The sequence below is a fragment of the Tarenaya hassleriana genome, unplaced genomic scaffold, assembly GCF_000463585.1.
Source record: "Tarenaya hassleriana unplaced genomic scaffold, ASM46358v1 Cleome3, whole genome shotgun sequence".
Classification (NCBI taxonomy): domain Eukaryota; kingdom Viridiplantae; phylum Streptophyta; class Magnoliopsida; order Brassicales; family Cleomaceae; genus Tarenaya; species Tarenaya hassleriana.
Window position 1 is genome coordinate 7,862,027 of NW_010966177.1, and position 16,223 is coordinate 7,878,249.

The 16,223-nt window shown below is 34.8% G+C and overlaps 2 protein-coding genes across 4 annotated transcripts in view; one reads left to right on the top strand and one right to left on the bottom strand.

Annotated features, from left to right (window-relative positions):
* Positions 1 to 7,436: 7,436 nt before the first annotated feature.
* Positions 7,437 to 8,924, bottom strand: LOC104819936 (probable sarcosine oxidase). Its single transcript, XM_010550247.2, has one exon. The coding sequence runs from the start codon at positions 8,781 to 8,783 to the stop codon at positions 7,536 to 7,538; it is 1,248 nt and encodes a 415-aa protein (XP_010548549.1). The 5' UTR covers positions 8,784 to 8,924; the 3' UTR covers positions 7,437 to 7,535.
* A 1,863-nt stretch (positions 8,925 to 10,787) lies between these two features.
* The window catches only part of LOC104819937 (serine/arginine-rich splicing factor RSZ22A), an 18,414-nt gene continuing 12,978 nt past the window's right edge, over positions 10,788 to 16,223 (top strand). Inside the window, exon 1 of one of the 3 annotated variants that reach the window (XR_772882.2) lies at positions 10,788 to 11,098. The gene's annotated coding sequence lies outside the window, so the exon portion shown is untranslated. The remainder of the gene's footprint in view (positions 11,099 to 16,223) is intronic. The other 2 variants (XM_010550248.2, XR_772881.2) reach the window with 2 other exon arrangements.

Sequence of the window (16,223 nt, forward strand, 5' to 3'; positions counted from 1 at the left end):
TTTAATATCAATGTCGTACGCAACTTCCAATTGCAGCCGGATCCAATAACTTGCAACACTCTTTGGTTTTTCATCACCTTTCCTTCTCATTCATATTCTCCATTCTTTTTCATTATCCATTTACCATCATACAGAAAATATACAATTGTCGATCTCTCATCTCGTCCGTCTATAATAGTTGTAGAAAATATAAACACAAAATGCAGATCAATTTGACTATTCTGGACACAGTGACCATGTGACAATTATTACCATTTTTGACTATGTGACTATGTGATCATATGAACATAGTAACATGTGATCATTATTACCATTCGACCATTTAATTTAAATCCATGTGACTATTATTATCAATCCGACTATTATGGAGATCATTTGATCGTGTGACCATGTGAACCTGGTATCTTGTGACCATGTGAACATGGTACCATGTGACCATGTAAATCTGGTACCATGTGACCATGCGAACCTGGTACCATGTGACCATGCGAACCTGATATCATCCGAACCAGATCTATGACAATATCATACAACAAAGGATAAAATTTCACAAACATCACCAAGTAGAAGAAAAGAAGTGGAAAAAACATCATTTTTCATCAAAATAACCCCCACAACCATCAATGTATATGAAAAACAATAAGATTTTCGCAATTGATTATTTATTTCCAACTCTTCACTAATTTTTCACTGATTCTACTTTGATTTCAAGCGATTTTGATGAAGAAAATAAGAATAGAGAGAAAATGCAGGAGAGAGAGTGACCAAATTCGATGAGAGAGAGTGGCAAGAGAGAGAAACTCAAAAAAAGAAGAGAGAGAAACCGAAAAATGGAGGAGAGAGAAAAACCCTACATTTTAGGAGGAATATTTTTTATTAAAAAAATTATGTAATATAATATATTAAGGGTATTTTAGTCATTGTGTATTAAAGAGGGTATTATAGAAGTTGGAATTTTTTTTTTTTAGGAGGAGGGTATAAGTGTGCATGGCAGACTAGACAACGTACGACTTCATATTACAAAAAATGTATTTTTTTTCCTAATTCATCTTCCTCTTGTCTGTCGTGTTTGGTTGTCCCAATTTTGCATCATCATCATCATCATCATCATCATTTGTGATTCAAGAAAATATAAAATTTAATAGAAATAGAGGCGTCGTTTCCTAACTCTTTTCTGATATTTAATTGAAAATCTTTAACGGATTACTTTATGCGATCTTAAAATAAAGCCAAAGTTTGACCCAAAGGAAAAAAAATAAGAATATGTAAAAGAAAAGTCGGACATAAAAAAAAAAAAAGATGATTCATGGGATCCAACGTAGATACAACTACGGAGACATTTGGTTTCCACTTTAGTTTTTTTAATTTAAACTAGTTTAAATTTTAATTTTAAAACATGATAAAAACTTTTTAAAAAATTTTATTTTATTTTGATTTTGATTGTATTATTTTCTACTTGATATTATTGATTATTTGTATATATTAGTTCAGTTTATTTAATTTTAACAACTTATATCTATCCAAATTTTATTAAAATGTAATCAGATATTATTAGATTTTATCCGTAACCAATAGAAATATATGCCTTTATATATGACATTATTAAAAATGAATCGATAATTTAAAATTTCCCATTTATTCTTTGTTTATATATTTAATTAATTAGTTGCACACCACCCTATGGGGATGGGGCTTTTGTGTTTTATTTTATAAATATTCACACTTGACAAGAAGCTTCACATGTTGTTATTGGGAGGCGAAGTTTAAATTTTTTTTTAAAAAAAAGTAAGAGAAACTTACATTTTTTTAATATATATATATATATATATATATATATATAAACTTTTGTATTAAAAAATATTTTATACTATTGACCGGAAAAAGTAAAAGTTATGAATAGTGTTTTGTATTCACGGTTGAATATGGAACTCAATAAAAAAAAAATATGATATTTAAAGTCGAAGCAGTGAAACATATAAGATATAACCTATATCTACATTTATGTGTATTAGGAGTGACCATTTTGATTATTAACCGAATCAAATCAAATCGAAGAAAATATAATTATAATCGAATCGAAATCAATATAAAAATCGAATGATTATAACTTTTCTAAATTCAAAAATATTAAAATCGAATTAAACTGAATCAATTAAAAAATAACTAAAACACGATAATATTTTCGAAAAATAAATTTTTTATAACAAAAAACTTAATACGAATCGAATTGAAGTTTATATAAAAACTGAAAGTTATAATTTTTCTATAAATTAAATAACCGAACCTGAATATAATCGAAGCAAACCCAAAACGAAATCTGAAATGACCACCTTGATATGCACCATATATATGATTGGCTTATATATGGACCCTTCCATACTTATATGTGTATTTAATCTCGAGCATTGCGTGAATAAAATAAATCAAAATATATGATTTTTTAAAATAAAAAGATACACTAATATGAGTTTTAAATTTGCTTGACTACTTGGACAATTGTGGTATTAAAATAAAAACCGTATCTAATCGTATCACCCACATGATTTTCTTTGAGGATTTGATTCTTTGGTTCAACCAATATACCCACTATACATGCATATCTATTTTAATGGCACTGCGCACTCTATCACCATTAGAATAGCACGAATTATCTGAATTGTCTAATTTTTATTTGTATATTTTCAATAAAACCCAAATAATATTTTAACGGTATTATTAATTTTTTTTATAGTCACCATACAAACGCCATATTATTATTGAAAAAAGGGAAAAGTATATACACTATTATATATCTTCATGCATTGAATTTGGTATATTTTTTTAATTATTTTCGACCCGCAAGTAACCAAACCGTGTTAGTCTTTCAAGCCAACACGAGAAGCTCTTCACCTGGTTGATGCCATTTTTATTTATTTATTAAAATCATATTCGAAATTGATATTATTTTTACAATTTTTTATAGGAAATAATTTCTAGTTACAATTTTTTTAATTATTATTTTTTAAAATTATTTTACAAAGTTGATTAACTATTTTTCAAAATTTTATTTTTTAAAATCATTATCTCTTTCATTGATAATGTTGCTATTGCTAATACAGAAAAAGTTTCATCTATTTCATTCATAATATTGCTAGCGACATCATTTTTAAATTGTAGATTTATTTATTTTTAACGCAATTAAACCCATAAACTTTTAAGTTCTCTTTCTCCCTTTTTTTTATAATTAAAATGTCTTTTAGAACTATAAAATACGAGTTCGATATGGGAAAAAAAAGAATCGAAGAATTAACTCAATCTATAAAAGGAGTATTTGATAAGTTTATAACCAAGGAATCACAGACTCTTACTCCAAATCCAAATGATGATTAGAAATAATAAAATAAATACGTATAAAATTATACATTGACGTAGATCTAAATATATATTTTTATATAAAACCCTTGACATATACATTTGGAGATAAAATAGAAATGTCAGAGCGACGGATACCCATTTCTGTTTTCCATCTTTAAAATAAAACCAAATTGAATCGAATAACATTCAAATAGTTCGAATCCAATCTGATTCAAAATCATCAATATAATTTTATTTAAATTAAATTTAATGAGTACTAAACAAATATAAAAACACCCGTAAAACGAATTGAAAAACGTGAATCTTTTTAGAAATGAACATTTTTCTTAACATGGTCAAACTCTAATCAAATATAAATTATATATATATATATATATACCATAATCGAAGTTGAATCTAACCGAAATCCAAAACATCTATATATTTTTCAGGAATAAGCCAAAGTAATGTTCCTTGTTTTGTTTTTTCAATAACGATGTTTGTTCTCTATCCTATATTTGAACTTGATCTTAAATGTTAAAATTACAACGAGTTGCATATAGTAATGATGATGACGTTCAAATTTAAAGTTATTTAACTTTAGAGTGACAAACAGTAGCAAATAATATTATCATTTGTATACAATTTTTAATTAATAACCGTAGTTTATGTTGTGGACTCAATCACACCAAATTCTGTTATATATATGTATGTATGTATGTATGTATGTATGTATGTATGTATGTATGTATTAAATTAGGCTTAACGGGCCGAATTTAAGTGCATCATAGACGAATTAGGCCTTGATGGATCGCCCGACCCGTTTCATTGTCCATTTCTTGATTTCCGCATATTACTGGGTCTGGTCTCAAGGCCCATTTAAGTTTTCTTTTGTAATTTCATAAAATAGTTATCCATTTTTATGGGCCTAAATCCCGCAATATATTGAGCCTCTAGGCCCATTTATGTTACCTTTGCAGTTTCGTGAAACCGTTGGCGTGTTGGAAGATTTATCTTTGGTTTAGTTTGGTTTAGTTTCATTTCCGGTTTATGTTGGTTTTGGCTTAGTTGTTGGTTAGCTTTCTAGTTTGTTGCTCAGTTGTATGAATGCTCGTTTGTTTTTTCATTTGAAGAAATTCGAGAAAATTTCCACAAATTTGAATTTCGTTTTCCTCCTTTCAAAATGGTGAAAATCGTTTTGGCAGTGAAAGAGAGATTATGGGTGGAAACGAGACGGGATTTCGCCGCGAGTGAGGCGAGTTCGATCTCCGGTTGTTTTGCAGTTGATTCGCTCGCTCGGAATCGGGGTATGGTCTCCTGCTTCAATCTCATAGTCCAGTTTCGGAAATTTTCTGTGGAATCCAATATCTGTTTCTAATTCTGTCTCTATATGAAGACCATATGAGGTTTTGACAAAGCAGAAACCATCTTATGACAATTTGCATGTTTTCGGTTGCTTATGTTATGCAAGTACTATTTTGAAAGATCGTCATAAGTTTTCCCCTAGAGCAAAACCATGTGTTTTTATTGGATATCCACATGGTGTCAAAGGTTACAAAGTTTTAGATCTTGAAACATATAAGGTCTCCATATCACGCAATGTAATCTTTCATGAAGATAAATTTCCTTTTAGAACAGAGTCACTTCCTGATTCCACAATTTCTTTCTTTCCTATGTCAGTTTCAGACTCGTATTTTCTCTATGACTCTGTTCCATCTTCTTCAGCTACTTTATTACCTTCTTCTAATGTTGTTTCTGCTTCCTCTCCTCTTCCTGAGTCTTCTCCTTCTGTAGAATCTGTATCTATGGATATAGATAATACAAAAGCCAACCGAGTATCAGAGAATATTGATAGACCACACAGACATATCAAAACACCTGCATACTTATCTGACTATCATTGCTACCATATGACCCATTCTCGTCCACCACCTTCTACTCAGACCACACCTTATCCTATTTCATCTTTTATCTCATATAATAACCTTCTTTCCTCTTATAAACACTTTGCTTTATCCATTTCTGTTGAACCTAACCCCACTTGTTTCACAAAGGCTGTGAAATTTAATCATTGGAAAGATGCTATGAATCTGGAGCTAGAAGCACTGTCTTGGACCAAAACCTGGACCATTTGTGATTTGCCTAATGAGAAGAAGCCAATTGGCTGTAAATGAGTGTTTAAAACAAAGTACAATGCTGATGGATTGGTAGAAAGGTATAAGGCTCGTTTGGTTGCAAAAGGTTATAATCAAGTTGAAGGGATAGATTATGTGGAAACCTTCAGTCCGGTTGCAAAGTTAACCACTGTTAGACTTCTTATTGCTATGGCTGCTGCAAATAATTGGATATTGGATCAAATGGATGTTTCTAATGCCTTCTTAAATGGAGATCTAGATGAAGAGATCTATATGACATTGCCACCTGGTTTTGCTCAGCTTCAAGGAGTAAAGATATCTTCTAATTCTGTTTGTCGGTTACAGAAGTCATTATATGGCTTGAAGCAGGCTTCTCGCCAATGGAATCAGAAACTATCTCAGGTTTTGATCAATGCTGGTTACTTACAGTCTCATGCTGATAATTCTCTGTTTTTGATGAAGAAAGGGGACTTGATAGTAGCAGCATTGGTATATGTTGATGATATTTTGGTGACTGGGAATAATGCTGCAATGGTTCAACAACTCAAAGATACTTTGAACTCTAGTTTTCTGGTTAAAGATCTTGGTAGTTTGAAGTTCTTCTTGGGGCTGGAAATTGCTAGATCACAGAAGGGTATTGCACTTTGTCAACGGAAGTATGTTTTGGAGTTGTTAGAGGAGTTTGGTTTCTTAGGATGTAAACCTGTGGTTACACCTATGGATTCTCGACTTAAGTTGACAAAGGAATCTGGAACTTTGCTGGATGATCCTTCTTATTACAGAAAACTTGTTGGAAAATTGATTTATCTTGCTGTTACTAGGCCTGATATTTCATTTTCTGTTAACAAGCTTTCGCAGTTTATGTCTCAGCCACGATCGGAGCATTTAAATGCAGCATATAGAGTTCTGAGGTATTTGAAAGGCGCGCCTGCAACTGGTTTGTTTTATGCTGCTGATTCACCTATGGCTCTGATTGGTTACAGTGATGTTGATTAGGCTTCTTGCCCGGATACTCGTCGTTCTGTCACTGGTTTCTCTGTTTTTTTGGGTTCCAGTCTTATCTCTTGGAAATCAAAGAAACAAGTTACAGTTTCAAGGAGTAGTGCTGAGTCGGAGTATCGGGCTTTGGCTCAAACTTGTTGCGAACTCACTTGGATTTCATCGCTGCTGAAGGAGCTCTATGTTGAGTTTCCTTTACCTGTTACCTTGTTCTGTGATTCGCAATCAGCTATTCATATTGCTAGTAATCCCGTATATCACGAGAGAACTAAGCATATTGAATTAGATTGCCATGTTGTGCGTGAGAAGATTAAGAGTGGATTTCTGAAGATTCAACATGTTTCATCTGAAGAACAGGTTGCTGATCTTCTTACGAAGTCTCTCACTCCTGAGCAAATGACGTATTTGTGCTCCAAGATGGGCATTCACAATGTGTATGCTCCATCTTGAGGGGGCCATATGAAAACCATGTCTTTAGCTCTCATTTTTGGTTTACGGTTATGTGTTTTCGGTTAAGTATTTTTGGTTTAGTGACATTTAGTTTGGTTTAGCTGGTTTAGTATTTCTGATTGTATAAATACGATTTGGCATTTTATTTTTGAAATAATAGAGAAAATTTCCACAACCCAGATTTGTTCGTTCTCTTATTTCTCTCTCGATTTACAAATTCGAAAGTCTCTGCCTGTCTGTCCCCGTCTCTTCTATGCTCGATTTTGATTGTTTTGTTCTTTCTTCGAAGAATTTTTCTAGGGTTTCTGTATATGTGTCTGTGTGCTGGACTGAATCTGGAGTTCGTTTCACGTTTAGATGTTTGATCGATCTGTGGACAGCTAGAAATCGTGTTTGTCATCCGATTTTCGAACATATGTGATCTGTTTAGGAATGAGATGATTTTGAGGTTGTTCTGTGATACTGTTGTATCCGATTTCTGACGTTCCTTCCTTTTTGATGAAATTCTAAATCATCGAGTGGAATGAAGGACACGATCTTTATTGATTTTTTCTTCAATTTTTGTTCTTTCTAAAAACAGTTCAGATTTGTGGCCAAGAAGACGAATCATACAAGAAATCACTGAGGATGTGCTCCAAGAACAACTTTGTCGGGATACTCTTTGGCATTCCCTTTGGGATTCTCCTCGAATCTCCTTAGACTGAAATGCTTCAGCTCCACCCCTCCTCCGGCCACCCCCTCCGTCGCCAGCTCACCGAGAATCCGCCCCACCGCCGGCGCCATCTTGAACCCATGGCCGGAAAACCCTCCCCCGACCACCACGTCCTTCCCGAACTCCCCTCCCAAGAAATCCATCACGAAATCCTCGTCCGGTGTCATCGAGTATATACACAGCTGTGTCGCCACCGGGCCCTTTGCCCAATCCACCATCCCTCCGAACCTCTCCTTTATCCATTCCTTCAGTTCTTCCAGCCTCACTCCTGGTCTCCATGGCCTCTTGTCCGGGTCACACCGGTTCCCCCCGTGAACCGCCACCTTTATCAGTCCCGGGTACTCCAGTGACGGCGTTCCGTACACGTACGGATCACTGTAGCTCGCGAATGTCGGGAAATCCCCGTCTATCGCGAATTTACCCTCGTGCCCTTCTTTGATCCTCCAGTAACACACCGTCGTCTCCAATGGCTCCACCGGGATATCTTTTCCGGCAACCGTTTTCACAAGCTTTGGTATCCACGCACCCGCCGTGATAATGCACTTCTTGCCGAGGAATTTATCGCCGTTTGCCGTGGAAACCACCACTCCTCCGCCGGTTTCCTCGTCTTTTACTATGTTGTCCACTTTGGTGTTGTCCCTTAAAACGGCGCCGTTTCTCATGGCAAGCGTCTGAAACATGGAAACCGCCTTCGTGGGCTTGATCACGCCGCCGATCTCGGTGGTGATTCCGACCCAATTCTCCGGTATGTTGAACCTGCCGGAGAAAAACTCGGCCACGGCGCGTGAGTCGAGGATCCGATGCGGCAGGCCGTGCTTGCGACACGTGGCGACGACGGCGTTGAGGGATTTCTGGTCCGTCGGGCCCATGTCGAAGTGTTTGGTCGGGAAATGAACCCTGTAGCCGATCTCCGACTGAGCCACTTCCCATAACTCGGCCGACTCGGCGACCAGGGCGTTGTAATAGTCCTCCGGGTATGTGGCTCGTATGGTGCGTGACTCGCCGTGGGACGATCCACGGTGGTGGAGGAAGTCGAATTGCTCGAGAAGCAGCGTTTTCAGGCCTCTTTTCGATAGCTGGTACGCGGCGGAGGAACCCATAACTCCGGCGCCGACAACGATCACGTCGAAGCATCGGTCGCCGGAATAATCCATCTCCAGTGAAGGAATCTTCTGGTTGTGATAGAACGAGAAACGCAGTGTTATCTCTCTGACTCTGCAGTGTACGCGTCCGAAGAAAATTTTAAAGCCCAGTTGCAGTGAAAAAGGACAATATTGGATGCTTAACTACGATTTTGCCATTCCACCATCTCTCTCCAATAATATATTCTGCAGAGGAAGACAAAGGGATTTCCACGTAAGGCCAATGCACGAGGAGAAGTGAAGGAAACAAATTCGTCTGAATTTATAATAATAAATTTAAAATAAGAATGAAAAATGGAGAATAAAGTGGTGTGATAAATGATTTTGTTGTCTAACTCATTATATATTATTCTTCAGCAATTTAGGGAATATAATTTGAGACACTACTCACCAATCATGTTGCTGAAAAAGTTCATCACTAATCCACTAGTTATTAATTTATTAATCAATAATACTCAGAAATAGAAAGTAGATGAACATACAATAAAATGCAGAATAATTTGAGTTTTTTGAAAAATATATATGGGAAAAGCAGCCACCTTTTCAAAAGTGGGAGACGTCAAGGAGTTGGAAGTGTGTGGAGATGGCGACATACTCTCGAGTGATTGCGTATATATATATATATATATACATAGACCAAATATAATATTATGAATATTCATATAGATATATTATATAATTTGTTTTCAACAAAGAAACCCCAAAACAACATCAAACAAGTCACAATAATGACAGAAAATCAATAGATTTCACTTCAGGTATACATTACCAATCCATTTGGTCTTCAAACATGCAAAAAAATCAAAGAAACAAATGGTTTTAGCTTTGGTAGAATAGTGACAATAGCGAAAATGAGGTTTTGGTGTCGAACAATTTCAAAATAAGCTGCAATAAAAATATTTAATTTCATCATTATTGATTCTCACTCAGGGTTTTCTTATTGAGAAAAGGAAAGGTAATATTATCTTTTTGCACTCATAAATATTTTAGACAATTTGCTTAAAAAGAGACGTATCAATTGTAAGAAAATTTCACTCAATTTTTTTTGGAGTATACCACAGAAATTATAGGTACACCAAAAAGGTATTTGAACAATTTGCACATTGAGAGACAAACGCATTTAATTTACCTTAATTTAATTTTTTTAATTGGAATCTGTTTATTTATTTGATGAAATAGACTGCTTTAGTCAATTTACATCCTTGAATATTTTAGTAATTTGACAATTTTAGTAATTTGATAGCAAAATGTATAAGGATAGTTTTGTTGGAAGAACAACGAAATTTATGTTTTGAATAACATTCAACTATAAATCGATACATTTAAATCTTTTATATTCATACTAATCTTTGTTCATCCCTGCGACGATTTTTTTTAAGTATATAGAAGAAAGTCATTCCACTCATTTCTATTATTTATTTATGTTTGTCTGAGGGGCTGAGTTGTATTTTGCATATTTGCGTGTTGTTTGATGAGGGAAGATTTTTTTTTTTGTAAAAGCCCATATATAGCAAACTTAAAAGCCCGCATTTAAAATTTCATATAAATGCACTTTAAAGCCTAAATAATAAAGCCCATATATAAAGGAGCATAAAACCCAATTAAAAGCCATAAGAAAGCCCAAATAAAAGCCCAGTTAAAAGCTCGTATAAAGCCCATTTACCAGTAGAGAGTAGACATCCTTCTCGGCTTCAAATTTTGCTTATAAACGCGCCGATAGCGACAACTCAAAAATTTGCTTATATAGCAAACTCGAGATTTTGATTTCTTCCCGTTTTCTAAATCAGAAACCCTATTCTCAGGATTTGAAAGGGAAAAAAATTGTTCTTTCCCATCCCAAATCGGGAAAACTTCAGGATTACACCTTTATCTTTGGTGTCGCAGGGCTATCAACAATACACCTTTAAAACACAAGAAATTATCAAATTACAAAGTTGTCCTTAAAAAAATTGGAAAAGTCTTTGATATCCTTAACGAAACAGAAGGTGTGACATATACACATAGGTAGGTTAAACAAATCCGTATGTTCTAGAAAGATATAGAGGATTTAGGGTTTTTTTTTTATTATAAATTCGAAAAAAATCAGAGAAAAAACGAGATGGGAGAAAAAGAGAAAGAAGTTCAACAAGCGAAACTTATGCGAAATTGAGGAAAATCTAGCGAAATCCGCCGAAATCAAGTGAAAAAACTCAGAATCGAGAGAGAAAATGGAGGAGTTATCTCCGTCTTCGTCGAATGTGGAAGGCTCAAGTTCGACGGGTACATCTGAATCAACCGAAAGAGTAGATCCGATAAGGAGAACGACAGGGGTTTATCCTGATACCGATGTAAGTATTTCGGTTGATTTTTCTTCGAATGGATAGGCCAAAAGAGTAGATCTGGGTTGAAATTTGGTTTCGGTCGATCATTTGTGTGAAATCGTTGAGATTATATGAAGATTTAGGGTGAAATTTGTGCCCAAATGCTATTTATCGTATTTTCAACTTAAATTATAAAGTTTTTGGTATCTATAAAATAGTCGTAGTTGCCAAAAAAATATTATAGAAGTGTCTGGTGCAAAGTATTTTATACATAGTAGTATTTGAATATATATATATTAGTTGTAAAATGTAATTGAATGCCGGGATCATTCAATACAACGGTATGAACACGATACCAAGGCAAACCCATGGAAATACTCCTTTATCAACGAAAAATAGACACTATGTAACTTTATTGCATTGGAACTATGGACCCCCTTTTTTTTAGGTAATTTTTTCGGAGAAAGGATTAATATTTGTTCTTTTTTTTTAGTAATAATGGAACAATTCGATTCAGGTCAAGTTTTATTACAATTACTTGAAATGCGTTTGGATAACACCCTTTTTCGATTGGGTGCCCTCATTTTATTGCAGGATGAAGAGAGAAAACATTGGAATTGGTGTTTTGTGTGTAAACATTGATACATGTGACAAAAAAATGAGAAAATTTGTCTAGATTCGGTTTATGCATAAAAAAACAAGCACAGATAGTCGTATATACTGCCAAAAACAAGTTGTAAATAAAGATCAAGAAATTGCGACCAAGAAATAGTAGCAATTGTGATCAAATTAATTGAAAAAGCCACATGGACAATGAAAAAAGCGAAAATATTTAAAAATATGACAAATGAGTCTATTTAAGAGAAAAAAAATGAATATTGAAATTAATTAAAAAAGCCACGTGGATACATTAAAATGAAAATATTTAAAAGTATTTCTAATAGATTTTTTTCAATCTAAATATAAAAGGGTATTTTTATGTAAGGTTATATAAGTCATTTTACATCAAATGGGTGTAAAATTTGATAGATTTTTAGGAGTATATGGTTGATAGCAATGGAACACCAAAGGTGTATTTTTTTTTTGTTAAAACACCAAAGATGTATTCCTGTAATTTATCCTCTCACATCGTCCAGTTCTCTGTACATTCTTCTCTCTGCACATTTTCTCAATAGGCATCTTATTTGGGGGTTTATCAGAAATGATCTTAAAATGCTACTTGTACTTCATGGACTACCCTTCTCTCAGAAAAAAAAATACCTCTTTCAGATATATTCTTTCCATATGTACAATATCCATAAGGTTGAATAAAAATTTCCATCAATACTCCTTTGATATAATTGCTATGCTTAGTGTGTGACTCGTTGGTCACCGCAGTAGAGTTTAACCACCAAGTTCGGGATGGATTGGTGTTGTTCCTCTACGCCCTACACAACTGTCATTGTTCACACATCACATGTGGATTGGCTGTTTCAAATAATGAATATTATTCGATTTTCGAGACGAAGAAACTATCAAATATGTCAAAAAAAATTACATTAATTATACCCTTATATTATAAAACAAATAAAATAAAAATAAAAAATAATTTCCTTCCTAAAAAGCATCATTGATTTCTCTCTCCTCATTATCAGATTTTTCTCTCTCCGTCGACATTTTTTATTCTCTCTCCTCCAGCATTTATACTTTCTCTCTCCTCCATTTGCTCTCTCTCCGTTTGCTCTCTCTCTCGTATCTTGCTCTCTCTCTCCTCCGATTTTCACTCTCTCTCCACCGCCACCGATTTTCTCTCTCTCTCTCTCTCTCCATCGATTTGCTCTGTATCTCTTATGATTCTCTCTCCTCCAGCATTTGCGCTTTCTCTCTCATCCGTTTGCTCTCTCCCTTTGTTTGCTCTCTCGTATCTTGCTCTCTCTCCTCCGATTTTCATTCTCTCTCCGCCGCCGCCGATTTGCTCTCTCTCTCTCCATCGATTTGCTCTGTATCTCTTCTGATTTGCTTGCTCTCCCTTCAGATTTGGTCTCTGTGTCCTCACATTTGCTTCATTTATCCGATTTACTTGCTCTCTCTTCGATAATTTGCGAAACTGCTTCAAATCTCGTGGAAATAGGTAAGTGTCGACTTAAATACTGTTATTCTGTGGGTTTTTTCTTGTTTTTGAGTTGTTTACTGTGTTTTGTGGGAGAAAATCGAGTCACATGAGACATTTGGACATATGAGGCATATGAGTTACATGGGTTACACAATCATATGAGTCATATATATCACATGGGACAGACACATGAGTCACATAGATCACATGGGTCACGGGTCACATGGGTCACTTGGGTCACATGGGTCGAATTTATCGAATTAGTGACTTGTCATTGTTATGCAGTGATTAATCATGGATTTTAACATCAATAACAACTTCAAAATCATGTTCGTTTCAATTTTCATATTCATTCTGGTAATGTGTCATTCGGTTTGTAAATTTTTTTTTACAGGTATAATGGATGTAATGGAGAGAACTACAATTATTTATTTTCTCTGTGAAGGAGAATGGATTGTGAATAAGAACGTAGAATACGAATGGAACTGGAGAGTTATGGACAACCAAAGATTGTTGTTCTTTTGTCCTCTGTAATACCCCGAAACCCGATTTGAATATTTAATTATTAAAAATTAATAATTAAATAGAGATATCACGAAATCACCAAAAGTGATGGTACAATATCGGGGAGAGGCACGAGGAGCGTCACGTGCGGAAAGGAAGCCCTCATTTTATTGCAGGATGAAGAGAGAAAACATTGGAATTGGTGTTTTGTGTGTAAACATTGATACATGTGACAAAAAAATGAGAAAATTTGTCTAGATTCGGTTTATGCATAAAAAAACAAGCACAGATAGTCGTATATACTGCCAAAAACAAGTTGTAAATAAAGATCAAGAAATTGCGACCAAGAAATAGTAGCAATTGTGATCAAATTAATTGAAAAAGCCACATGGACAATGAAAAAAGCGAAAATATTTAAAAATATGACAAATGAGTCTATTTAAGAGAAAAAAAATGAATATTGAAATTAATTAAAAAAGCCACGTGGATACATTAAAATGAAAATATTTAAAAGTATTTCTAATAGATTTTTTTCAATCTAAATATAAAAGGGTATTTTTATGTAAGGTTATATAAGTCATTTTACATCAAATGGGTGTAAAATTTGATAGATTTTTAGGAGTATATGGTTGATAGCAATGGAACACCAAAGGTGTATTTTTTTTTTGTTAAAACACCAAAGATGTATTCCTGTAATTTATCCTCTCACATCGTCCAGTTCTCTGTACATTCTTCTCTCTGCACATTTTCTCAATAGGCATCTTATTTGGGGGTTTATCAGAAATGATCTTAAAATGCTACTTGTACTTCATGGACTACCCTTCTCTCAGAAAAAAAAATACCTCTTTCAGATATATTCTTTCCATATGTACAATATCCATAAGGTTGAATAAAAATTTCCATCAATACTCCTTTGATATAATTGCTATGCTTAGTGTGTGACTCGTTGGTCACCGCAGTAGAGTTTAACCACCAAGTTCGGGATGGATTGGTGTTGTTCCTCTACGCCCTACACAACTGTCATTGTTCACACATCACATGTGGATTGGCTGTTTCAAATAATGAATATTATTCGATTTTCGAGACGAAGAAACTATCAAATATGTCAAAAAAAATTACATTAATTATACCCTTATATTATAAAACAAATAAAATAAAAATAAAAAATAATTTCCTTCCTAAAAAGCATCATTGATTTCTCTCTCCTCATTATCAGATTTTTCTCTCTCCGTCGACATTTTTTATTCTCTCTCCTCCAGCATTTATACTTTCTCTCTCCTCCATTTGCTCTCTCTCCGTTTGCTCTCTCTCTCGTATCTTGCTCTCTCTCTCCTCCGATTTTCACTCTCTCTCCACCGCCACCGATTTTCTCTCTCTCTCTCTCTCTCCATCGATTTGCTCTGTATCTCTTATGATTCTCTCTCCTCCAGCATTTGCGCTTTCTCTCTCATCCGTTTGCTCTCTCCCTTTGTTTGCTCTCTCGTATCTTGCTCTCTCTCCTCCGATTTTCATTCTCTCTCCGCCGCCGCCGATTTGCTCTCTCTCTCTCCATCGATTTGCTCTGTATCTCTTCTGATTTGCTTGCTCTCCCTTCAGATTTGGTCTCTGTGTCCTCACATTTGCTTCATTTATCCGATTTACTTGCTCTCTCTTCGATAATTTGCGAAACTGCTTCAAATCTCGTGGAAATAGGTAAGTGTCGACTTAAATACTGTTATTCTGTGGGTTTTTTCTTGTTTTTGAGTTGTTTACTGTGTTTTGTGGGAGAAAATCGAGTCACATGAGACATTTGGACATATGAGGCATATGAGTTACATGGGTTACACAATCATATGAGTCATATATATCACATGGGACAGACACATGAGTCACATAGATCACATGGGTCACGGGTCACATGGGTCACTTGGGTCACATGGGTCGAATTTATCGAATTAGTGACTTGTCATTGTTATGCAGTGATTAATCATGGATTTTAACATCAATAACAACTTCAAAATCATGTTCGTTTCAATTTTCATATTCATTCTGGTAATGTGTCATTCGGTTTGTAAATTTTTTTTTACAGGTATAATGGATGTAATGGAGAGAACTACAATTATTTATTTTCTCTGTGAAGGAGAATGGATTGTGAATAAGAACGTAGAATACGAATGGAACTGGAGAGTTATGGACAACCAAAGATTGTTGTTCTTTTGTCCTCTGTAATACCCCGAAACCCGATTTGAATATTTAATTATTAAAAATTAATAATTAAATAGAGATATCACGAAATCACCAAAAGTGATGGTACAATATCGGGGAGAGGCACGAGGAGCGTCACGTGCGGAAAGGAACGAGAAAGAATGAAGAAAAGGAAAAGAAAATAAAAAAAAATAAAATACAGGGTTGGTCCGCCGGACCATGAATTGGTCTGCCGCGGACCAACCGCTCAGTCGGAGTGGGAACAGACGCGCGGACTGGGAGAAGAATTTCAAAAAAAAAAATAAACTGACCCCGGCCCGGCGGACCAGGCAGTGGTCCGGCGGACCGGGAATAACAGATTCCACAACTTGC

What these genes read in the sequence shown, in the direction of transcription:
- LOC104819936 (XM_010550247.2), bottom strand. Translation starts at nt 8,783, where the DNA reads ATGGATTATTCCGGCGACCGATGCTTCGACGTGATCGTTGTCGGCGCC.